Here is a 27,611-nt window from a genome sequence, read left to right on the forward strand (position 1 = left end):
CCTTGCTCTGCTGGAATGCTGTTTTCACATGGCGTTTCTTCTCTCTCTACTTTCAGGTAGAAATTGAGAAGCTGGATTACCATCATTATCTGCCTCTGTTTTTTGATGGGCTTTGTGAAATGACATTTCCCTATGAATTTTTTGCTCGGCAAGGAATCCACGACATGCTGGAACATGGTGGGAACAAGATCCTACCTGTCCTTCCACAGCTCATTATCCCGATAAAAAGTAAGTGAACAGGTGAAAAAGCATCACTCAGTTTATACGGTGTTGCTTTTTGACAACTTGCTAATTAAGCAATAAAACACAACAGACTGAGGTGGTCCCCAGGTTTTGCAGGAATTTTCATAAATTGACTTATGAGGCCAAACAACCCAAATCTCCAAAAATATATCCCGTCATCAATATTTCACTATGGCTTAGCCACATACATAAACCAAATTCCATGGGGCTTGTGCTAATTTACAATGTCTTGTAGTAAGGACATAAGCATTAACTTATGCATCCAGAGGTCTTTACCTGCTGCTGCTAACTTCCAAGTCTTTTTTTTCTAAGTGGCATCTCTAACTTTTAAATTATAAACACAGTTATGTTGAGTACATTTGAGGTAGTCGGATTCATAATTTTAAGGAAGGGAAGCCCAGCTGCATAGGTGAAAAGAAGCATGTTTTTAAATACCTGAAACTTTTAATCTACAATAGGTAAGGTGGTGACTCTGTGGTAGCCCTGTGATTGGCTTTGTCTGTCTGTGAAATGAGATTATCCTTCCTTTCTGTATGCACCTTTCTCACATAGTTGCATGGCCCCTTGGACTAGTTGTCTAAAGCACCTGAGGTTGTCCCAGGAGACAGCCTTCCGGGGCTCCAGAACACTCTCTGTCCATTCTTACCTTGCTGCCAAGAGAGCTACCCAGATGGGCATGCCTCGCATCCACTGATACAGGCTCAGGAAGAGGATGGCCTCTCCTCAAGTCAAGGTGGCAGGCCTGACCCCTCTAACCCTCACCAGCACATCCCCTCCCCAACCCCAGAATCGCCCATCTGTCCCGCATTGCTACTGCTGCTATTGCTACTACTAATTAAAATCAGACAATAAGTGCCTTCTCTGAACACTCATTCTGCAGATGAGGGAGACCCTACCTTTTTCTCAGTCAGAGCTGCTCCAGGCACTTTTACCCCCTGGATCCAGGCCCAACTGCCCATGGCTTCAAGAGATGAGGGTCCCCTGCTCCCCTCACCCCAAGTTCCACCTCATCTTCCACTCCAGGATGGACAGCTTCCCAAAATGATTGACAGGACACTTAGCTAGCCTTCTAGGTTGGGGAACCCCACCCCCCCAGCTCAGGTGAGCTCTTCCCACGTGGTTTCATCAGAACAAGAACAAACTAGCTCAACATAGGGTCATATCCCAGAGTCTGGATTATTTAATCTTATCCATGGTCACCTGCCATTCATTCGAATGTATCATGATCAAAATGCTAGATTTCCACAGTTCTGCTCTTACTGCTTGCATCAATCAACTCTGAAATTCTCCTTCAGATCTTTGAGGTCTCCGTAGAGATCTGTAACTGACCACACCACATTTCCACCAAGACAGACAGAGTGAAACCAAACCAAAGGACGGTGCTACCTGATGTGAAAGTAACACGGAGAGAAAAGAGACCCTGAAAAGGAACCTATTAAATATCAGCTTGCTTCCCTCATCCACAGCTGCAGGAAGGGAGGCTCTTTAAAGGCTGTCAGGGAGGGTGTAGTGTCCTGAGCCACATTAAAACCTTTTCCAAAAGCAGTTTTTTCTCTCAGGTGGGTCTCATTTTTGAGTACATTAAATTCTACTTGAACTGCTACATTTCTAAAGGATGGTATGTAGTTTTCTCTGATAAACAAGAAAGGCCCAGAATATTCTCCGCAGGAACTGTGTGTTCTTTTCCTCTGGCAGAATAGCAACAATATTCAGACATATATTCCTTTTTTTTTCTTTATTTAATCAATGCTTCATGTTGGGATCACTGCCTTCTCAGGGGTCTCTCCCTCAGAGCCCACTGGAAGACACTGACAGGCAGAAAAGGAATTGCTGAGTAATATTTTGATCATGCTGTCTGCAATTAAAGCATACCACACTGGAGTTTTGCAGGCCAAAGTGAAGTGATTTTCAACCTTGTTTGATCTGTATTTTGAAGATACATAAATGAGTTAAGAGAAAAGTGAGGTGACTAAATTTACAGTACACACATCCTAGAGGTCATCTGCTGATAAGTGAAAACGTTATCAAGAGCCCAGTAAACATGATTTGTCAGGGAAAATTAACTAGATATGAATTTGATGATTTAGCGTTCCGGAAGCAATGACAATTTATCTTGGTTGATGCCACTCTGTGGCTTTCAGCGGTTCTGCTATGCGATACTGATCCTGAGTCTAACTGCTCCTTCCTTCTCAATCTGTTTAGTCACTAAAAGCCAGACTTCTCTCAGGAAGAAATGCTGATTTCTTATGTAAAGTCATGCACAGTTCCAGCACAGTGTGAAAAATAATATGTGCATAAAGAAAATCTTTCAGGGGGAATTCCAGAAGCAGGCTAGTGGATCTAGAAATGGGTTGATGTACATAACTGACATAACATATAACATCTCTGTGTATTTTATCTTCACACCATACCCAGTATAATTTTGACTCTATCCAGGGGCAAAAATTAACTTCACCATTACCAGCAAGCAGACTAGAAGTTTTTTTTTTTTTTTCTTTAATTCTAACTAATATCTGTGAAAACAAAGCAAAATGTATTATCTCACTGTGAGGCAGTGAGCTAGAATTAGCCGCCCTTGTATTTCTGGAACCTGGGTTGATTTCAACAAATTAGAAGGCTGATAATACTGAAAGGAGAAATTGATACATTTAGTGGCTCTGGGCTTTCTAATATGATAACAAACAAGAATTCACCATTTTTTTCTCCTATTGCTGCTTGGTTCAAACCCCCAAGTTCTGGAATAATTCACACGGTGGGTCTCGGACACCTGTTTCACTGATGTTGTTTTCTGGTACAACTACTGCTGCTCCCTTTTCCCTCCCACCTTTCTGATTTCCATCTTGAGTTAGTTGGGGTCAGAAACTCCAAAATCATACTGACATAAAGTACTCAGGGTTGATGATGGAGCATTGAGTGCTGGGGGCAGCAGCAAAACCAAGTAGGAGAGGATGAGAAAACAGCAGCCCTCTTACTTGTCTGGATCGGGGATTGCAGATTCACATTTACCCCTTCCAGTGAGGAAAAGATAAATCCTTCTCCATCCCTCAGAGCAATACCAGGAGGCAGTGTCTGGAATCTCCACATATGAAATTCAGAAGGGGATTCTTCCAAAATAGCGGTCAAGAGGGCAGAGAGGGGCCAAGAGCAACCGGCAAACTCTGTCTGAGAATCTCTCTCCTCAATAAAAGCAAGAACATTATCAACACTGCAGCCACAGGGGGCCATGGGAAAAATCTCTACACACAGGGAAGCAAGTATTGTGCACAATCAGAGGAAAAGAATACCTCAACAGCATTTGGCATAAGAACCAGAAGAAACTTGTAGAAACTTGTTCGACATCCTCAGGATTCAGGAAGACGTGGCCTCTGAGAAACAGAAGCAGAAATCCAGAAGAGGAGATTAGACTCAAATAAATAGAAGTCCATTTTGAACAGGACAAGGCAAACTGAAAATGCTGTAGTAGAACTAAAATCTCCATAGAAGTATAGAGAATAATCAACTGCACAAGATCAATTAAAAATGCAACCTCAAGGAGCTCTCTCAGAAAAGACAAGTGTATAAAAATAAGGCCAGAAAAGATATTAAACTGGAGGACATAGGATGCAAAAGAGTTAAAAGTTATGTGTTCCCAAGAGGAACTATCAGAGCAACAGCAATAGCAACCATAATGGCAGAGGTGATTCAAAGGATGTTCTGGGAGGGAAAATTATCTCTTATTATGCAGGTAGAAAATACTCACGGCAACCTAAAGAGCATCAGTGAAAACAGACTCAGGTGGACGCATAATTTGCCAAAAAGTTTAAATTATAACATAAAGAAAAATCCTTCAAACGTCTGGAAAGGGGAAAAAGCTATACACCAAGAAATAATACTAACTGAGGCTAAGATTTTTTGCAAGAGTACATTCCAGACAACAGAGTACTTTTTAGAGAATTGGGGGAGGAACATCTTAGGCATGATTTTACCCTGGTCATGTGAATAAAAACACTATGGACGCAATGACGGCAGTACCCCTCTGTCCTTCATCCAGAAGGTGACTGGGGATGTGCTCCAGCTCACAGCAAGTAAAGCACAGTGAGAGTCCCCAAGTGAGGACAGTGTAGTGTGAAAAGCAGTCAGCTCTAAACCTAGAGTTCTGTCTAAATAGTAGATGGAAAAGAGTTTCAAAGCCACATGAAGTGTTGAATCATAATTTTGTAGTAGTGACTTTAAAATTCCAGGAAAACTGGAGTCTAAACCCTCAAAGTCAATGCAGAAGATAGAGGTAGTTAAACAGAGTCTGTCTATCAAAAGGACAAAAGCTGAGTAGACAGCAAGGAAGGGCTAAGAACCAAAAGCACAAAATAGGATGAAGAATGTAACATCCAATAATAGATCAGCTACAAAAATTATCTTTAAAACTGAAAAAACAAAATCTGTACGTAAACGCTTTAAAACACAAAATAATACTTAAATATGTTCAAAGATATATTGGAATAAGTAAAAAAGAGAGCAGTAATGATTTTAATTTTAGAAAAGTCAAATTCAATGTAAAGAGTTTTCAAGTGTATAAAGAGGATCAATTTATAATGATTAAAATATTCACAATAAAAATTTAATAGTCATGGCCCTCTGTGTACTGCAAACTATGACATCACATTTGAGAAAGAATCAGCCACTGCTACTCATCGTTTTCACCCCTGGAAGGAAGGTAGACTTCTTGACTGAGAGCTACAAAGGCCTGTCCTTCCTCCACTGCCTGACCTTTGACTTTAAGATCTAGGGTCTTTACCAACCCCAAGTGAACAGCCTGCCCTCTAAAGCACTGCTTCCAAGCCTTCGGTGTGCATCTGCGGACCTTGTAAAATGCAGGCTCCAGATCAGTAGATGCGAACGGACCTGAGATACTGCATTTCTAACCAGCCCGTGGTCGATGCTGATGCACTGGGCTGAGGCAAGGCCTGCCAGGGCACAGAGGATGCTTGGATGCCCCAGGCCCTACCAAAGTGTCCTGGACATGAGAGCAAGGTGTGGGACATGGGTGGGAGGGGAAGAGATGAACGATAATTTTCTCCCTTGTATGTGGGATCAGGAGATGCTGCATTGTTCATAATGTGCATGATTAGAGAAACACAACTTTAAGATTTTAGGCCTTAAGTGTAACCATTAATGGATTAAAATAGATCTTATATGAGGTATAAGTGAAAGAAAAAAACACTTTCAATAAGGCAATCTTTTTTTTAAAGATAGCCAAGGTAACTTTAAAAATAATAAAAATACGACAAGAGAACAAAAGGAAAACCAAATAATCTGTTGTTTTCACAAAGGATTGGGAGAAATAATTCACTAGTCACAGGGAAAAAGTCTTGATTTGGAAACTCCTTTGAAAGACTGGTTTTAGCAGGGACTGCCAGTCACCTCATATTGATTAGAATTTAACTCCCCTCCACAAACATATCTTCTTCCCCCCTAATTTATGATCACATAAATACTGTTCACTGCAAGTCCCACATCTACTATGATTACTTTTCTTATACAACTTGTTTTTCTCGGCATTGATAATTGCCTCTCACTTTGCATGCTTGATTTTTATATACGTCTTAATTTTCTTCAAGTATTACAAAGTCTATCAAAAGAATATTATTTTCCAAATGTTCAGAACATTAAATAACCCAGATTTATCTGATTTCATCGGAAATTAATTTTATTTTCCTTTCTGGAGACATTCCCTCCTCCACCCTCCATCCATCCATCTGCTCCAGTCTGGACCACATGTTATCTTGGCCTGACACTTCCTGTTACGCCTCTTTTAAGTTCAACCTCTTTCCTTAGCTCTTTGTCTTGTTTTCCTCATCACTGTTACAGTGCACACCTCCTAGTAATTTCCTGGAAGCATATGAAAGGTATATTTTTTAGTTCTTGCATATCTGAAAATTCTATCATCAAACTTGATTATGAGTTTGCTTTGTTGAAAACACTTTTCATTCATAACAGGGAGGTCATGTCTCCATTGCCTCCAGAGTCTTGTGTTGCTTTGAAAATCCTGATGCATCTGAATTTTTAGTCATTTGCCTGTGACCTATTGGTCTCCAATCTCTGAACATTTTTGAATCTTTATCTCTGGTGATATGAAATTTTATGTGGATATACTTTGATGTGTTTTTTTTTATCAATTTCCCTAGAAAATTTCAATTTAGAGACCTATGTCTTTCTGCACTAAAAAACTTTTTATGTGTTACTTCTTTAACAGTATCTTCTCTCTGTCTTCTCTTGGTTTTCTGATGTGATTCCAGCCGGTCATCTATAATGCCTCCCAGTGGATTCTCTTAGTTCTTTGTCTTTCTGTTCATATTTTCCTACTCTGTCTCTTAGTTATATTTCCTGGGAAATGTCCTTGACTCTATCTTCCAAAATTGTGAATATTTCACTTTAGTTATTTTAACTTTCCTTTCCTCTGACAGTTCCTTTTTATACTATTTGATTCTTTTATGTTTATTCTCTTATGTTTCTGTGAATATTTATTATAGATTTGTAGGGCTTTTCTTTGTTTGGGGTGGGGGCTATCTAGCAGTTTCTTTTTGGCTTCCTGACTTACTATTTTTTTTGACTTATTCAGTAAAAGTAAATTTTCCCTTTGCTAGCATTTCAGACTTTCTTTTTCCTGCCTATAGATCAACAGGTAATATACTGACTAAGAGCATAGCCTGGAATCAGACTCACTAATTGACCAACAAGGCAGTACCTCTATGAGTCTGCAAGAATCTCAGCATTACTGGGCTTGCAGTGCTCCCAATGCAGATACAGCTTAGACAACAATACTCAAGTCTTTTCAAATATCTGAAAAGCCTTCCAAAGCAGGATAGGTACAAATAAGCCCAGACTGTGAAGACTACAATACCTAACTTTTCAATGCCTACACATTAAGGATCAAGACCATCCAGGAAAACATGACCTCACCAAAAAAAAAAAAAAAAAAAAAAAAAAACATAAAAAACACAAAACAAAAACAAAAACAGAAAAACCCTAAGTTAGATACCAGGTACCAATCCTGCAGAAATAGAGATATGTGATTTTTCAGACAAGGAATTCAAAATAGCTGTGTTGAGGAAATTCAAAGATATTCAAGATGACCCAGAGAAGAAATTTAGGATTCTATTAGATAAATTTAACAAAGAGGTCAAAATAAAAAGAACCAAGCAGAAATTTTGGAGTTGAAAAATGCAATGACATACTAAAGAATGCATCAGAATCTTTTAATATCAGAACTGATCATGTCGAAGAAAGAATTAGTGAGCTTGAAGACAAGATACTGGAAAATACATAGTCAGAAGAGACAAAAGAAAAGAGAATGTAAAATAATGAAGCACATTACAGGATCTAGAAAATAGCCCCAAAGGAGAAAATCTAAGAGTTATTGGCCTTAAAAAGAAGGTAGAGAAAGAGATGGGGTAGAAAGTTTATGCAAAGGGATAATAACAGAGAACTCCCCAAATCTAGAGAAAGATATTAATATCCAAGTACAAGAAGGTTATAAAACACCAATCAGATTTAAGCCAAGGAAGACTACCGCAAGACATTTAATAATTAAACTCCCAAAGATTAAGGATAAAGGATCCTAAAAGCAGCAAGAGAAAATAAACAAATAACATTCAATGGAGCCCTAATACATCTGGCGGTAGATTATTCAGTAGAAATCTTACAAGCCATGACATACTTACAGTGTTGAAGGAAAAAACTTGTAACCTGGAATATATCTAGCAAAATTATCCTTCAAACATGAGTGAGAAATAAAGACTTTCCCAGAAAAACAGAAGCTGAGGGATTTCATCAACACCAGACCTGTACTACAAGAAATGACAGAGGGAGTACTTCAACAAAAAAATTAGCCCGGCGTGGTCGTGGGTGCCTGTAGTCCCAGCTACTTGGGAGGCTGAGGCAGGAGAATGGCATGAACCCAGGAGGTAGAGCTTGCAATAAGCCAAAATCATGCCACTGCATTCTAGCCTGGGCAACAGAGCGAAGACTCTGTCTCAGAAAAAAAAAGAAAAAAGACACAGAGTGGCTGGATGGATTAGAAAACAAACAAACAAAAAAACCCCACAAGACCCAATGATCTGTTGTCTACAGAAACACACTTCACCTATGAAGACACACATAGACTGAAAATAAAGAAACGGAAAAAGGTATTCCATGCCAATGGAAACCATAAAAGAGCAGAAGTTGCTATACCTATATCGGACAAAATAGATTTCAAGTTATAAACTATAAGAAAAGACAAAGAAGGTAACTATATAATGATAAAGGGGTCAATTCAGCAAGAGGATATAACAATTATAAATATTTAAGCATCCAACACTGGAGCACCCAGATATGTAAAGCAAATATTATTAGAGCTAAAGAGAGAGACAGACTACAGTACAATATGGACACTTCAACACCCCACTTTCTGCATTGGACAGATCTTCCAGACAGAAAATCAACAAAGAAACATTGACTTAATCTGCACGATAGTCCAACTGAATCTAGTAGATATTTACAGAGAATTTCATCCAATGGCTTCAGAGTATACATTCTTTTCCTCAGCATATGAATCATTCTCAAGGACAGACCATATGTTAGGTCATAAAACAACTCTTAAAACATTCAAAAAAATTCAAATAATATCAAGCATCTTCTTGAACTACAACAGACTAAAACTAGAAATCAATAAAAAGAACTTTGGAAATTATACAAATGCATGGAAATTAAGCAATATGCTCCTGAATGACCTATGGATCACTAAAGAAATTAAGAAGGAAATTGAACATTTTCTTGAAACAAATGATAATGGATACACAGCATACCAGAACCTATGAGATACAGCAAAAACATGACTAAGAGGGAAATGGATAGCTGTAAGTGGCTACATCAAAGAAGAAAAGCTTCAATTAAATAACCTAACAATGCATCTTAAAGAACTAGAAAAGAGTAAACCAAACCCAAAATTAACAGGAGAAAAGAAATAATAAAGACCAGATCTAAGTTAGAAAAAAAGAAAGACCCAAATAAATAAAATCAGAGATAAAAAAGGAAACATTACAACTGATACCTCTGAAATTCAAAAGGATCATTAATGGGTACTATAAGCAACTATATGCCACTAAATTGGAAAACCTAGAAGAAATTGATAAATTCGTAAACACATAAAAACCTACCTAGGTTGAGCCATAAAGAAATCCAAAACTTAAATAGACCAATAACAAGTAACATAGACAAAGCATAATAAAAAGTCTCCCAGCAAAGAAAATCCCAGGACTCAATGGCTTCACTCTTGAATTCTACTAGACACTTAAAGAAGAACTAATACCAATCCTATTCAAACTATTCCCAAAAAGATAGAGGAGAAGAGAATGCTTCCAAGCTCATTCTACAAGGCCAGTATTATCCTGATACCAAAACCAGACAAAGACACACTAAAAAAAAAAAAAAAAAAGAGAAAGAAAGAAAGAAAGAAAACCGAGGCTAATACCACTAACAAATATTGATGGAAAATCCTCAACAAAATACTAGCTAACTGAATTCAACAACACATTAAAAAGATCATTCAAAATGACCAAGTGACATTTATCCCAGGGATGCAAGGATGTTACAATATATGCAAAGCAATCAATGTTATACAACATGTCAACATCATCAACATATGAATGAAGGACAAAAAGCATATGATCCTTTCAATTTGTGCTGAAAAATAAAAACAAATGTTTAACATCCCTTCATGATGAAAACCCCTCAAAAAACTGGCTATCAAAGGAATATACCTCAACATAATAAAAGCCGTGTATGACAGACTCACAGCTAGTATCACACTGAATGGAGAAAAACTGAAAGCCTTTCCTCCTAAGATCAGAAACAAGACAGAGTACCCACTTTCACCACTGTTATTTAATGTAGTACTGGAAGTCTTGTTTTTTGTTGTTGTTGTTTTATTTATTTATTTATTTATTTTATTTAAGTTCCAGGGTACATGTGCATAACGTGCAGGTTTGTTACATATGTATACTTGTGCCATGATGGTGTGCTGCACCCATCAACTCGTCAGCACCCATCAATTCGTCATTTATATCAGGTATAACTCCCAATGCAATCCCTCCCCCCTTCCCCCTCCCCATGATAGGCCCCAATGTGTGATGTTCCCCTTCCGGAGTCCAAGTGATGTCATTGCTCAATTCCCACCTATGAGTGAGAACATGTGGTGTTTGGTTTTCTGTTCTTGTGATAGTTTGCTAAGAATGATGGTTTCCAGCTGCATCCATGTCCCTACAAAGGATGCAAACTCATCCTTTTTTATGGGTGCATAATATTCCATGGTGTATATGTGCCACATTTTCTTAATCCAGTCTGTCACAGATGGACATTTGGGTTGATTCCAAGTCTTTGCTATTGTGAATAGTGCCGCAATAAACATACGTGTGCATGTGTCTTTATAGCAGCATGATTTATAATCCTTTGGGTATATACCCAGTAGTGGGATGGCTGGGTCATATGGTACATCTAGATCTAGATCCTTGAGGAATCGCCATACTGTTTTCCATAATGGTTGAACTAGTTTACAATCCCACCAACAGTGTAAAAGTGTTCCTATTTCTCCACATCCTCTCCAGCACCTGTTGTTTCCTGACTTTTTAATGATTGCCATTCTAACTGGTGTGAGATGGTATCTCATTGTGGTTTTGATTTGCATTTCTCTGATGGCGAGTGATGATGAGCATTTTTTCATGTGTCTGTTGGCTGTATGAATGTCTTCTTTTGAGAAATGTCTATTCATATCCTTTGCCCACTTTTTGATGGGGTTGTTTGTTTTTTTCTTATAAATTTGTTTGAGTTCTTTGTAGATTCTGGATATTAGCCCTTTGTCAGATGAGTAGATTGCAAAAATTTTCTCCCATTCTGTAGGTTGCCTGTTCACTCTGATGGTAGTATCTTTTGCTGTGCAGAAGCCCTTTAGTTTAATCATATCCCATTTGTCAATTTTGGCTTTTGCTGCCATTGCTTTTGGTGTTTTAGACATGAAGTCATTGCCCATGCCTATGTCCTGAATGGTACTACCTAGGTTTTCTTCTAGGGTTTTTATGGTATTAGGTCTGACATTTAAGTCTCTAATCCATCTTGAATTAATCTTCGTATAAGGAGTAAGGAAAGGATCCAGTTTCAGCTTTCTACTTATGGCTAGCCAATTTTCCCAGCACCATTTATTAAATAGGGAGTCCTTTCCCCATTTCTTGTTTTTGTCAGGTTTGTCAAAGATCAGATGGCTGTAGATGTGTGGTATTATTTCTGAGGACTCTGTTCTGTTCCATTGGTCTATATCTCTGTTTTGGTACCAGTACCATGCTGTTTTGGTTACTGTAGCCTTGTAATATAGTTTGAAGTCAGGTAGCGTGATGCCTCCAGCTTTGTTCTTTTGACTTAGGATTGTCTTGGAAATGCGGGCTCCTTTTTGGTTTCATATGAACTTTAAAGCCGTTTTTTCCAATTCTTTGAAAAAACTCATTGGTAGCTTGATGGGGATGGCATTGAATCTATAAATAACCTTGGGCAGTATGGCCATTTTCACAATATTGATTCTTCCTATCCATGAGCATGGTATGTTCTTCCATTTGTTTGTGTCCTCTTTTATTTCACTGAGCAGTGGTTTGTAGTTCTCCTTGAAAAGGTCCTTCACATCCCTTGTAAGTTGGATTCCTAGGTATTTTATTCTCTTTGAAGCAATTGTGAATGGAAGTTCATTCATGATTTGGCTTTCTGTTTGTCTGTTACTGGTGTATAAGAATGCTTGTGATTTTTGCACATTAATTTTGTATCCTGAGACTTTGCTGAAGTTGCTTATCAGCTTAAGGAGATTTTGGGCTGAGACAATGGGGTTTTCTAAATATACAATCATGTCATCTGCAAACAGGGACAATTTGACCTCTTCTTTTCCTAACTGGATACCCTTTATTTCTTTCTCTTGCCTGATTGCCCTAGCCAGAACTTCCAACGCTATGTTGAATAGGAGTGGTGAGAGAGGGCATCCCTGTCTTGTGCCAGTTTTCAAAGGGAATTTTTCCAGTTTTTGCCCATTCAGTATGATATTGGCTGTGGGTTTGTCATAAATAGCTCTTATTATTTTGAGGTACGTTCCATCAATACCGAATATATTGAGCGTTTTTAGCATGAAGGGCTGTTGAATTTTGTCAAAAGCCTTTTCTGCATCTATTGAGATAATCATGTGGTTCTTGTCTTTGGTTCTGTTTATATGCTGGATTACGTTTATTGATTTGCAAATGTTGAACCAGCCTTGCATCCCAGGGATGAAGCCCACTTGATCATGGTGGATAAGCTTTTTGATGTGCTGCTGAATCCGATTTGCCAGTATTTTATTGAGGATTTTTGCATCGATGTTCATCAGGGATGCAAGGCCGGCAGACCCTGCCCCGCCCCCTCGCGGGGACGGGGGCAGGGGGGCGCCGGGGGCCTCCCACTTATTCTACACCTCTCATGTCTCTTCACCGTGCCAGACTAGAGTCAATCTCAACAGGGTCTTCTTTCCCCGCTGATTCCTCCAAGCCCGTTCCCTTGGCTGTGGTTTCGCTGGATAGTAGGTAGGGACAGTGGGAATCTCGTTCATCCATTCATGCGCGTCACTAATTAGATGACGAGGCATTTGGCTACCTTAAGAGAGTCATAGTTACTCCCGCCGTTTACCCGTGCTTCATTGAATTTCTTCACTTTGACATTCAGAGCACTAGGCAGAAATCACATTGCGTCAACACCCGCTGCCGGCCTTCGCGATGGAAGTCTTAACTAGGGCAATCAGACAAGAGAAAGAGATAAAGGGGATCCAAATGGGAAAAGAAGAAGTCAAATTATCCTTGTTTGCAGATGATATCATCTTATATTTTGAAAAACCTAGACTCCACCAAAAAACTACTAGACCTGATAAACAAATTCAGCAAAGTAGCAGGATACGAAATCAACAAACAAAAATCATTAGCATTTCTATATGCCAACAGTGAACAAACTGAAAAATTTTACAAAGAAGTCCCATTTACAATAGCCACAGATTAAACTAAGTACCTAAGAATTAACTTAACCAAAGAAGTGAAAGATCTCTACAATAAAAACTGAAAACATTGATGCAAGAAATTGAAGAGGACACCAAAATATGGAAAGATATTTTATGTTCATGAATTGGAAAAATCGATGTTGTTAAAATGTCCATACTAGCCAAAGCAATCTACAGATTCAATGCAATCTTTATAAAAATGCCGATGACATTCTTCACAGAAATAGAAAAAAATTTTTTAATTTTATAGGGAACCACAAAAGATGCAGAACTGCCAAAGCTATCCTAATCAAAAAGAATAAAGCTGGAGGAATCACATTATCTGACTTCAAATTGTACTACAGTAACCATACAGCATGCTGTATGGCATAAAAAACAGAAGCACAGACCAGTGGAATAGAATAGAGAAGAGAGAAGCCAGAAATAAGTCCATACATCTACAGTGAACTTATTTTTTACAAAGTTGCCAAGAACATACACTAGGAAAAGAAAATCTCTTCAATAAATGATGCTGGGAATCCTGAATATCCATATGCACAAGAGTGAAACTAGACCCCCATTTCTCACCATATACAAAAATCAAATCAATATAGATTAAAAACTTAAATCTACCTCAAACTGTGAAACCACTACAAGAAAACATTGGGGAAAATCTCCAGAACATTGGTCTGGGCAAAAATTTCTTGAACAATACCCTACAAGCACAGGCAACCAAAGCAAAAATGGACAAATGAGATCGCATCAAGTGATAAACCTTTTGCATAGCAATGGAAACAATCAACAAAGTGAAGAGACATCCCACAGAATGGGAGAAAATAATTGCACACTATCCATCTGACAAGGGATTAACCGCTAGAATATGTAAGGAGCTCAAACAACTGTATACGAAAAAAATCTAATAATCCAATTTTAAAATAAGCAAAAGATCTGACTAGACATTTCTCAAAAGAAGACATACAAATGGCGAATAGGCATATGAAAATGTGCTCGACATAACTGATCATTAGATAAATGCAAATCAAAACTACAATGAGATATCTTATCGCAGTTGAAATGGCTTTTATCCAAAACAGGGGCAATAACAAATGTTGGTGAGGTAAAGGCAACCCTCATATGCTGTTGGTGAGAATGTACATTAGTACAACCACTATGGAAGACAGTTTGGAGGTTCTTCAAAAAAACTAGAAGAGAGCTACCATGCAATCCAGCAAGCCTGCTCCTAGGTATATACTCGAAAGGAAATCAGTATATCAAAGAAATATCTGCACTCCTATGTTTATTACAGCACTATTCACAATAACGAGGACTTGGAAGCAACCTACGTGTCCATCAACAGATGAATGGGTAAGAAAAATATGGTGCATATACACAATGGAGTGCTACTTAGTCATAAAAAAGAATGAGATCCTGTCATTTGCAACAACATAGATGGAACTGGAGGTTATTATGTAAAGTGAAATAAGCCAGGTGCAAAAAGACAAACTTCACATGTTCTTACTTATTTTGGGGTGCTTAAAATTAAAACAATTTAACTCACGGAGATAGAGAGTAGAAGGATGGTTACCAGATGGGAGGGGAGTAAGTGGGGATGGTTAGAAGGTACAAAGAATGGTTAGAAATAGTACGGCCTAGTATTTGCTAGCAAAACAGGGTGACTATAGTTGAAAACGATTTAATCATTCATTTATAAATAACTAAAAGAGCATAAATGGATTATTAGTAATGCAAAGAATAAATGCTGGAAGTGATGAATACCTCATTTACCCTGATGTGATTATTACACATTGCAGGTCTGTAACAAAGTACATATGGTAACCCATAAATATATACACCTACTATGTACCTACAAAAAATAAAAGCAAAAATAAATTAAAATACATACAGAAAACAACCATACAATTAAAGGAACCAAAAACCAAATGTTGGTTGGTTCCTTGAAATTACTAATAACATTGATAAATATTTGGCAAACTGAGAATTAAAAAATGAATTAGCCAGATGTGGTGGTGATGCCTGTAGTCCCAGCTACTACAGTGGGAGGCTGAAGTGGGAGGATCGCATGAGCCCAGGGGTTCAGTGTTACTGTGAGCTATGATTGGGCACTGCACTCCAACCTGGGTCACAGAGTGAGACCCTGTCTCAAAAAGTATATATATAAATGAATTTAAAATGAGAGAAGACAGAAATAACCAATATCAGAAGTAAAAAAAGGAAATGTCACACAAATCCTACAGACATTGAAAACATCATGATAGGATATTAAGTACAACTTATCCCTAAAACTTTGAATTTTTCATGAAATGATCAAGGTGGAAAATATAACTTACGAAAACTGACACAGAAAAATAGAAAATAAGTTAAAATATAAACACTAATATAACAAATGAAGAAATTAAGTCAGTAATTAAAATCCCCAACACAACAATAACTCAAGGCTCTCATAGCTTCTTCACTGGTTAGTTGTACCAAATGGCTACAAAAAAAAAATAATTATCATTTTGTACAAATTTTTCCAGAAAATAAAACCGGAGAATACACACTACTTCAACTCATTTCATAAAGCTAACATAACCTTGAAACCAATATTCGTGGATATTATAAGAAAGGAAACTTCCAGGACAATCTCACTCAAGAACATCAATGAAAATTTGTTAAACAATATAACTAACAAATAGAATCCATCACTATATAAAAAATGATAATACCGCTTGCAGTGAGCCGAGATCGCGCCACTGCCCTCCAGCCAGGGGGACAGAGTGAGACTCCATCTCAAAAAAAAAAAAAAAAAAAAAAATGATAATACCTCATGACAAAGTTGGTTTTGTTTCAGGCGTACAAGACTGGCTTAACACTAGAAAAATCAACCAAGCGAACTTATAACATTAATGAATTAAAAAATGATTAATAAATGGTGAAAAAACATTTGATAACATTTAACATTCATTCATGTTTTTAAAACAAACTGAGAATAGAAAGGAATTCCCTTAATCTGATACAGGGAATTTTATCAATCAGAATAAACTAGGTTACATTTCAATAACAACCAATCCCAAAAATCTTAGGGACTTCAAACGATAAATTACTTAAAATGTTAAAAATATAGATTTCTGACCTGTGCAACCTGTCTGTTGCAGGTTAGCAGCAAAGTTCTGTTCATTGTCATTGCTTAGGGACCCAGCCTGATAGTTGTTACTGGTTCAGTACCACAGGAAACAAGAGCTCAGAAGGTCCACCCTGGAAGGGGCACATATTACTTCTACTCACTGTTCAATGGCCAGACATAGTCTAGGGTTCATCCAACCTTAACAGGGCCACAGCGTGCAATCCTATAAGGGCATTATGAATACATTTTAGAGCCCCTGGATTCTGTTATGTTCCTCTGAAGAGTATTGATTCTAATTCTGGCAGACAATTAATTGGACACAGACTCCAAATCTTGTCTCCCCTGTGGTGGACAACAGCTGAAGTTCTTTCATTTTCAGTTTTTTCATCTTCCAGCTCTTGCTTACCATCTGGGATGACTGGGAATCTCCCCATGTGTGTGATTGTTAGAGGTCAGCTAAGGCAGAGCTTACCTGCTTACACCCTCTGTGAGGCCCTCCCATCCAAGATCCCCTCTTCCAATTTTCTACCTGCTCTTCCAGCCCAGAACTCTCTCTCCAAGTCAGTTTACCTGCTTTCCGCTGCCCCAGGCCACACACCTTAGCTCTTAGGGAAAAAGCTTTCAAGTCACAAACCTTATCAGGTGCACTTCCAAATTTCAAGGGCAGACTCCCCTCTACAGTTGGCCTACTTGAAATTCTTTGGCATGACTTTCAAGGATTCCCACTATCTGGCTGAAAATTATGCTTTTGACTTTATTTCTTACTATTTCCCTTCATACACCCTGCGCTCTAGCCAAACCGATTGTGTGGTAGAACTTGCCTTGCACTTTTCTAATTCTGTGTCTTTGCTCATTTTTCAGAATGCCCATTCTCACATCCCCAGATGCCTAACATTAAGTGACCTTCAAAGCCCGGCTCCAATATGAATTGTTCTGTAAAGCCACTTCTGATTCTCCTCTCTACTCCCTACCCTCAACTCCCATCCTATCTCCACTCTGCCTTCCCTCCCCAACATAACTTTATAGCTCCTCTCTTATGTCACTTAGAACATAATGTTAGAAAGTAATACATCCCCACAGCATCTAATGTCCTGGCTAGTACACAAGAGATGCATCAAAATATTTGCAAGATTAATATAATAAGGTACATAACTGCTGTCTATACTGAAATCTGTATAGGTGCCATAATCAAAAGCATGAAGTGGCCATTTGGGCCTGCCACTGTACTATATATTCTATAAAAACTGTCACGTAAGACTCTCTCATGTGAAACAACAAATGAAGGGTATAATGATATAGTGCTTTCCATTTATCAGAAGAATTATTTAAGTGGTGAGAGTACGTTTCTGTTGATTCATCTACATTCCCTCATGTGATTCAATTATGAGCAGCAACATACTTTTGTGAGATGGCCTACTAGGAGGAGAGGTGACCCTGGTTGCAAAGAATTATGGAAATATCACTGATTTACAAATCGACGGACCATAACACGGTGGCTTCATTAGGAGAGCTCTAACAAGGTGAGGTCATCCGGCAGTAAAGGGCAGGCGTGCACAGACACAGTGGAAGAAACCTGAGCGAGAACATTTTACCAAGCAAAATACTCTGTTAAGGAACACCCGGTGGGGAAAAACACCACCAGGTAAGAATGAAATATGAGAATCCGTATCACAATACAAAAATTACTCTGAGACTTCTATTTACTAAGAAACGAGCAAGTACACTTGCAATGCATTACCCTTTACTCATGATCTGATAATTGTACTTATCTTGACATTTTCCAAGTAAATTATTCTGAATGTGATCATAATTATTTTAAAAGTGATGATTTTTAATTTTGGAAAAACAAGTCTAATCTGTTTAAAAAATTTGAAAAGAGGTGTCTGACTTAGGATTCTTTTGGTTACCAGATACAGAAAGAAAATGGTTTCAAATTGTCTTAGACAGTAAAGTTCGCCTGGTCACTTGCCAGAGGAAGGAATCGACATCAGGCCTCGTCCTGTATGAACAGGGGAATGAGGAAGGGTGATCTAGCGCCCACGATGGAGGCGGCAGAGATGGACGGAATGGACCGCTTAGCTGTCCCTGCCAGCAAGGCACAGTACGTTAAAAGAGAGAACCAGCTAAATGCATTTACTGTCCCTTTTCCACTCTCAAATAAATAAATGAACAAACCAGTTCTGTCACTCTTCTAGCGTAATGTGATGTTGAGGGGCAAAAGCTCTGAAGTCAGACTACCTAATCAAAATTCCGACTCTCCTGCATAACTGCTATCATACAAGTTAACTACCTGGAGACTCAGGGGCCTAATTTATAACATTGGGGCAATACGGCCGGGTGCGGTGGCTCACGCCTGTAATCCCAGCACTTTGGGAGGCCGAGGCGGATGGATCGCCTGAGGTCAGAAGTTCAAAACCAGCCTGATCAACATGGTGAAACCCCGTCTCTACTAAAAATATACAAAAATTAGCCAGGCATAGTGGCGGGTGCCTGTAATCCCAGCTACTTGGGAGACTGAGGCAGGACAATCGCTGGAACCTGGGAGGCAGAGGTTGCAGTGAGCTGAGATCGAGCCACTGTGCTCCAATCTGGGCAACAAGAGTGAAACTTTGTCTCAAAAAAAAAAAAAAAAAAAGGGAGGGGTAGACAATGACATCCAATTTATTGGGCTATTTCAGTGATTAAATGAGCTAATACATAAGGTTATAAATGTTATCATTGTCATCGTTATCATTATCATCATCATTCTCTGCCTAAATTATGGCAACATTTTTTAGTCACCCGGGCTAGAGCCTCAGACTGAGAATCTTCACTTCTCCTCCCATGTTGGGGCTGAGCTGTAGTCAGAAATAGCACTACTGCAGGGCTCCCTTGCTCTTCAGAAGGTGCCATGGAACCCCACTCCGTCACTATTAGTAGTGGCTTATTCCTTAAGCCACCAAAGCACAGGACACAGCAGGTGTCTCGACTGCCTGCTCAAAGTCCATGCTAGATTCTGTGTTTGCTGTACATGTTTGAACATTTCTCGCCAGCACACACCAAGTCTGCTGTACACCGGTATCCCATGCCTGTGGGAATGCCAGCAGGGTGAGGAGCCTAAGCATGCTGAGTGCAGACTGGCTCCCAGCTTGCTACTAACCAGCTGTGTGGGCTCAGGCCACCTAACTCTTTTAACTGTCCCAGGGCATTAGAAAACTGATTGCCCAGGGATATTGTAAGGAGTAATGAGATTATACAAATAGAACATTTAGCATGGTGCCAAATCAAGGTGGCAATAAGAATACATTGTTTTTATATCCTTGGTTTTCCTTCATGGTCATATCTCTGCAGACTTCTAAATGGGGGTCATCAAAAAAATTGATATATTTGAATTCTATAATATTTATCCAAGTTACAGTAAAAACTTTAGATGGAAATTGGACTTGGCCAAATATAGATACATGAGGTATCCCACTCAGGGCTATACAGGCTGGTAGCAAATCATTAGTGCATATTACTTGGATACAATTGTTCACAGAGTTGAAAAGAAAGAAAGAAAGAAAGAAAGGCAAGGCAAGGCAAGGCAAGGCAAGGCAGGGCAAGGCAGGGCAAGGCAGGGCAAGGCAGGGCAGGGCAGGGCAGGGCAGGGCAGGGCAAGGCAGGGCAAGGCAGGGCAAGGCCTAATTTTTCAACCATTCCTGTATCTTCCCTACAAGGAAAACCATAGAGGCCTTGCCAGACGCTTTGCTGATACCGTTTATTTATGATCTCCTTTAGGAGGAAGCATATTAGAATACATGAGATTAGCTTGGCTGGCCTTATTCCAGAGAGCTCACTCTGACTCCTGGTAACAACTACTGTTTTCCTAGGAGCTCCCGAATCACCTGCTTAAATCATCAGTCCTAGAATCACACCAGTTATTGATGTCAGGTTTAGCAGTGTGTAGTTTTCAGACTCCTTCTTGGAAATTGGTCTGTTTGCCCATCTTGTATTTTGTGCACATCTCTTCTTTTGTGAAGAGCCTGTGCACATTGTATCTTCCTTTACACTCCACTACTTCTACTGCCTGAACCCTGTGGAAATGTAGACACCTTTTCTCAACCAGAAGAGACGTAGCAGGCATTCTTAGAAGTAGTGGTACATAATGCAGCATTGTCTTGGTTTTTACTCTGAAAATGGTGCTAACTCCTTCCTTTGGTCACCCTTTCAGTTTTCACCCCAATCTTTGCAGATGAACTGAGACAGCAATTTAGATACAGAGGAGCAAGGTGCTCCAAAGACACGAACCTGCCCCTCCTCTGACAGTGCCACGGTGCAGATGGGTTTACTCTTAGTTGCTGTGAGATGTGCTCATACGTGTGTAAGCAAGTGCAGGCCCCACCTGGGCAACAAGGCTAAAAAGGAGTATGTTGGATGACATGATGCTTCAGGTTTCATTCTCTGTGTCTGGAATATGGGTAGTGTCAAATAGATCATGCTAGGGACTGCATCATGGAGACCATTTTGGTAACTGAATACTTTCATTTACTCAAACAAATAGCATTAATCATGTATCTACATTTAAAACTAAGTATGTCATGGAGAGAATGGCCAAACACTTTCACGAAATACTAAATTATATTCTACAGCCATGAAAGAATATATTTTGGTCTATTGAAAAATTGAAAAAGAGTCAGCCACTCGTAATGGCAAAACTTTGATGGAAAATCTGAGTTTTGCATAAAGATACTTAAATGGCATGCTATGGTATTTATATATTTTACATATTCTATATGTGTTGAGAGAAAAATCAATATTTTTTGTATAACATTTACTTCAAGTAGGAGAAACTTGAAAACAATGAATTAAAGAAAAAACATTTAATCCTTATTATAGGCTTACTTCATGTCCATAATAGCTGATCTAAATCGATCATACTTTAATTGCCTAGGAATATGATAAATCATGCTGTGTCATATTTACTTATATAGCAATTGAGCTCTGTTATGGAAGGAAAAAAATTTCTACCATTTTGAAATCTAAATTTGGTTTGAAAATATATTTTGAATTCATTCTACTCTATAAAATAGAAAATTATATGGTTAGCACTCCTGAACTAGCAAAATTTATATCCATTGTAATCTAATCCAACTAATGCTATAATGGGCCCCAAACATCAAATATTAAATATTTTAACTTCAGAAAAAATAATAAAATTCTATAAGACGCTATAATAGACAAATTCATAAAGACGAAAAGTAGATTATCAGGGACTAGAGCAGGGGCATGGGGAGTCTTTGCTTAATGGCTACGGTGTTGTGGGTGATGACAAATTTTTGGAAAAAGATAATGGTGAGACTTGCACAACATTGTAAATGTAATTAATGCCACTAAATTGTACGCTTAAAAAAGGTTAAAAGGCATGGTGGCTCATGCCTGTAAATCCCAACACTTTGGAAGGTCAAGGAGGGCAGATCACTTGAACCCAGAAGTTCGAGACTAGCTTGGGCAACATAATGAGACCCCATCTCTACAAATACAAAAAAATTAGCCAGGTGTGGTGGTGCCTGCCTGTAGTTCCAGCTGCTCAGGAGGCTTAAGTGACAGGGTCGCTTAAGCCCAGATGGATTAGGCTACAGTGAGCTGTGATCACGCCACTGCACTCCAGGTAGGGTGACAGAGTAAACCCTGTCTCAGAAAAAAAAGTAGGGGGAGTAAATGCCATATTTTGTGTTATATATATTTTACCCACTAAATGAAATAAGATATTAAAATATGTAAGAATGATAAAAAAAAAAAACTAACATGCCTGCCCTCAGCACTATAATCCTATATTTTCTTTTAGAAAGTCTAGCCTCTATCACGTGACCAGAAAAGGAGAGATAAATATTAGAAAGCAAACACAAATTTAACAGTATTTTTGGTAATATCGTTACATATAAAATCCAATTTAATTCACTCAAAAACAATTAGATCCAGTAAGGGAATTAAATAAGCCCGTTAACAAAGTAAGTATACAAAAGTCATATACTTTTATGTGTATATAATCAATAACCTTTAGAAAGAATGTTGGGATTAAATAATTTTACACAAATAACAACAAAATACAGAATTTCTTTGAGTATATCTAACAAAATTATGCAGGATCTATGTGAAAAAATATTGTAAAACATTTCCAGGGAACTTAAAGACCAGAAAATTGAAGAGATATCATGTTCCTAATGGAAAGATTCAGTAGTAAAGATGGCAGTTGTCTGCCAAATTATTCTCTAATTTTACCGAAGGGCCAAGCACATTTTCAATTTCACCTAATTATCTTAAAGTTTGTCTCAAAAAATAAAGGGTTAAAAATAATCAGGAGAATATTGAGAAAGAACAATGAGAAAGGGATTGAATTCTGATATATTAAAACACAAAGTTATAATCATGAAGAATAATATGTAATAACAAAAGAAAAATATGCAGAGTATGTTGATAATTTTTTAGAAAGCAGTTTTTTAAAGTGCTTGTCTTTTAATGGAACAAAATCTTGTGCCTACATATGCCTGTGGTAAAGATACTCCCTTCTGTTAGCTTCTCAGTATACAAGTTTCTAGTATTTATTCGGTTTACATTCTATTTTATAAAATGAGATCAGAGTGCAAATATGCTTTATAATCTTCTTCTTTACTCACGTGTATCTTAAACATTTTCCTATTTGAAGCTATTTTTTCTATCAGATGACTAATAATTTTATAATTTTTCATTGTCCAGATATACTATAGTTTACTTAAATAATTCATTGTTCTTGGAACATTTAGATTGTTTCTAATTATCGATAATACTGGGCTTAGCATTCTTTCCTACAATGCTTTGGGCACATTTGCCTAAATCCTTGGACTAACAACCCGGAAGTGAGACTGCTGGGTTAGCCGTTGTAGGCATTTGTATGGCTTTTAGGTTTATTGCCAAACTGCTCCGTAGAAAGGTTGGAATAGTTTATAACATGGTGTCTATGAGGGCACCTCTTTTCTTTTCTCAAACCTGTTTCTGCACTGACAGTGTTACATTTTCAACAACTTTGTGTTAACATGATATTAAAAATTATGGAGTCGTGTTTTGTTAAATTACCGATCAAGTTTGTGAAAGGAAATATTGGGCCCCCAAAATCACTCAGGAAAAGTCAGGCTGGAAACTGCTTAGGGCAAACCTGCCTCCCGTTCTATCAAAGTCACCCCTCTGCTCACTGAGATAGATGCAGATCGGATTTGCCTCCTTCGGAGAGGCTAATCTGAAACTTCCTGTCTCACCTCTCTGTGACCTGGAAGCTCCCTCCCCGCTTCCGCTTCCAGTCTTCCTGCTTTTGCTTTCAGTTGTCCCACGTTTCCAGACCGAACCAATGTACTTCTTACATATATTGATTGATGTCTCATGTCTCCCTAAAATGTATAAAACCAAGCTGTGTCCCGACCACCTTGGCACATGTCGTCAGGACGTCCTGAGGCTGTGTCACGGGCGTGTCCTCAGCCTTGGCAAAATAAACTTCCTAAATTAACTGAGACTTGTCTCAAATTTTCTGGGTTTCACAAGTTGAACATTCTAGAATAGTAAATGTTCATTTTTATGTATTAATTTGTGCATTGTCTGTTTATGTGCCTTGCCCATTTTTTTATTGGAAGATTCAATCTTTTATTGGGTTGTGATAGCTGTTTGTAAATTAAGGCTATTAACGTTTAAAGCATATGTCAAAAATATTTTTTAGAATTTTGTTTGCTTTTGCCTTTTGTTGGGTGTTTCTGGTTTTAAAAGAAGCAGCAGAAATGTTTCCTTTTCTGCTGATACCACAGTAGTAAATGATATCTAATAGTAGAAAAAGTCCTCACTTTGCAAAAAAATCATAAAATAGTGGATTTTATGCCTGAGAAAATTATACATGTAGCATATAACCATTTAAGATAAATAACTTTTACCACCATTGACTTTAAATTATTTTTTCCTTATTCTTCAGCAATTTCTCTATATCTGAAGCCTATATCTTGTTTATTATACTTAAAGCCAGTAGGCAGTACAATAGAAATCCAATTTTCTGAATAGAAAGGTTCCATTTGTTGATCTGTAATGTCAGTAGACTCCTCACGTTAGAACCTTTTCAAAACCTTAAATCTTGAGTTCAAAGTCCTCACTTATGTCTTGACAATAGCTTTCAGGCCCATCAACACAAGAATAAACACATCTCTTCTCTTTCAAGCTACAAAATCATATTCTCTTTATACCTGTTAGCATACTTTTTCAAAGGAAAAGAACTTTGTTTCCAAAAAATAATCTTTTTACTTTAATTCTACTGTGACAGAACAAAAAGACTTCCGACTGCATGGTGTATCTTAATTCTCTGAGAATGAAGAAGAGAAATAGAGGAACAGAGGAGAAAGTGGGCAGTGTAAGAAATCCCTGTTGGATGAAGTTAAGAGGCTTTTAAATAGTGCATATCCTGGCTTTGTTTCACAGCCACTGCAGAAGTTTTAGAGCCATTACCTGTCCATTTAGAAGGACTTAGAGCTCCATTTTAGATGCCATTACACGTAACAGTTCAGGCATTTTACTTCTTGGTCATTGTCAATCCAATAATGTTTATCACAGCCATGTTAATTCAGTCAGGGTTTCCTAATAGCTAATATCTAATCTATTTCCTAAAAGTTAATATCATTATCCATTGTGAGAGAGATTATTAATGCATACCCAAATGATCAATTAGGCATAGATACAGACACAAACCTAATAAAAATTTAATGTTAGTGTTACTCATATATCTCATATATACATACATGTGCGTGTGCGTGTATGTGTATATATATATATATAAATTTACTCCTTGATACCAGTATATTCTACAGGGCAAAATTCTTCTCTCACATTAGCAGTAGATCAGCATACCCAGGCTGTTTTATTGCAAACTTTGGCGGGCACACACTGAAAGAACAACACTGGGATAAGCCAGCATCCAGTGACCACAACGGTCACCAAAACCTTTTCGGCAATTACCACATTCAGGTAGTTATTGCTTTGTTACCTTCCATAGGCTCTCCTACTTATGACTTCATAGTGTCAACAGAACAGCTTTCTTGAAAACACAAAAACAAAACCTGCGAAATGGAGTGAGGACTGTATGTGCTCAGTCATACATTTCTTTTAATATATACAAAAATGCAAACAACACACCCATGTGGTTCTGTTCTGTTTCTAATCCTTCTTAGCTAGATGTGGCTCTGAGTCCTTTTAAAGAAGTGGGATGGGAGGGAGGGATGAATAAAGAGAAAATAAAGAAACCCAGGATCTCAAACATCTGATTCTGTTTGGTTGATAAGGCAAGGTGGGACCCAGGGATTCTTGAGCTTGGGAAAGGTCACTACAGCCTCACCCTCCTTTCGTATGCACCTCCATATTCCTTCCCAGCACTTCCAAATGATCCCAAGAAAGACACACTCCAAGTGACACATCCAGTCAGGTTATCTTTCTACTATCTCAGGTCTTCAATCCCCCAGGGGAATCTCATGCATCCAAGCTGGAGCAGCCCCTGCAGCGAAAGAACTCCTTCCTGGGAAGCTAGTCCCTAGCGTGCTGCTTCCTCTCCTGGAAACTCTTCCTGTAAATGACATCTACTCAGCCCTGGGCTTTGTTCCTGCATCTGGGAGCCTTCCCTTAACCCTAGACTAGGCAAGGGACTGACTTGACTGTCTGCTTAAACACCCTGTCCTTCTTATGTGTAATTGTCACATTTGTCATTCTTGTTTAATATCTTCTTCCTTATGATTTTGTAAACCCCAAGAGGTTGATACTGTGCTTACCTCATTCATTTCCGTCTTTCCAATTCCTAAAACAGTGAGGGGTATGTAATACGTGCACTGTCAGTAGACATTTGGTGAGGGAAGCCTAAGTGAGTTAATATAGGTGAAGTGCTTGGTTTAATTCCTGGCACATGTTGGTGCTCACTGCATATTAGCTACAGATGCTGTGAATCACGCACAGATGTGTGCAGTCCTGAAGCCTAAACCTGTTGAGCATTGTTGGTAGACTTTTTGAAAGAATGTCAACTGCCCCCAATCCTCAGAACATTTCTGCCCTCCCAGTTCTCCTGGTAACCTGAGCTTGTCAGTAAGTGAGGCTCACTAACCCCCTGACATTCTAAAAAGGCAAAACAGCTTTTAGATTGGATAAGACCAGATAGTCTCTACTGCTGACCGTGTAACACGCTGCGTGCCTTCTTCCTCCTCACCTTCTCGTGGTGATCTGAAACCTTGTTCTTGAATATCTCATGACTCCAGCTCTTAGGCTAAATGATAGCATTCTAATTTTAGTTGTTTTTCAACAGATATGTTTTGTCCTACAGTGTGTCTAACTGCTGCTGTAATGAGCCATCGTGCTGCTGAGTTCTATGGTTATATTTAGGTTGGTTCCCTGAGTGAAGGCTGAGCCATCTCTTTCATTACATCTGTATTTACTTTCAAACTAAAGAAGAACAGAGTCTGGACTGGACCAGAAGTTGTAGGGGGCTCTGAAGTGTTTTCATGCCACAAACCCTACTTCGTTGCTAGGGGGGATGAACCTGACCACATTTTTTTAAAAAACTTCCGAGTGATTCCAGAGGAAATGGCTGTGAAACCGCTAAATGATACCTTATATTCTAGGACTTTTAACAGAGGATTCGGTTTAGTTCAAACTAGCCAGGCATAAAGGAGGCACTTAGGATAAGTTTGAACTAAACCAAATCCTCAGTTATAAGTCTTGGAAAATAAGGTATCATTTAGCAGTTTTGCAGCTATTTCCTCTGGAATCACTAGAAAATTTTAAAAAATAAAGTGGGGACTGATTCATCCCTTTCAGCAACAAACTAGGGGCTGTAGTATAAAAACACTTCAGAGCACCTCACAACTTCTACAGCCAATGGAAGGGAGTAGGGGGCTCTGAGCTCTTTTAGCAGGTGGTGAGATGATCAGATATGCTCGAGGGAGGTTAACCCAGCAGTACCTTGAAAGACAGGTTGGGGAAGTGGAGAAAGACAGAAAGAAAAGAGATCTGTACAAGATCAGGCCAGTGCTCCAGTGAAGGTGTCCCAAGGATCAGAACCAGAGGAATGGCAATAAGAATGGAGACCTAGAGGACAGAAGGTGAGGATGGAGAGTGAGACCAGAGAGAGAAGGTGAGGATGGAGACTGGGACCAGGGGAGAGGAGGTGAGGCTGGAGATCAGGACCTGGGGAGAGGAGGTGAG

At 38.6% G+C, this 27,611-nt stretch overlaps 1 protein-coding gene across 1 annotated transcript in view; it reads left to right on the forward strand.

Moving 5' to 3' along the window:
- PACRG (parkin coregulated) overlaps positions 1 to 27,611 on the forward strand; it is a 587,833-nt gene that overhangs the window by 333,845 nt on the left and 226,377 nt on the right. The window contains exon 3 of the mRNA XM_023223609.2: positions 57 to 228. Coding sequence (XP_023079377.1) covers positions 57 to 228 — 172 coding nt within the window. The remainder of the gene's footprint in view (positions 1 to 56; positions 229 to 27,611) is intronic.

Source organism: Piliocolobus tephrosceles, chromosome 5 (assembly GCF_002776525.5).
Source record: "Piliocolobus tephrosceles isolate RC106 chromosome 5, ASM277652v3, whole genome shotgun sequence".
NCBI lineage: Eukaryota > Metazoa > Chordata > Mammalia > Primates > Cercopithecidae > Piliocolobus > Piliocolobus tephrosceles.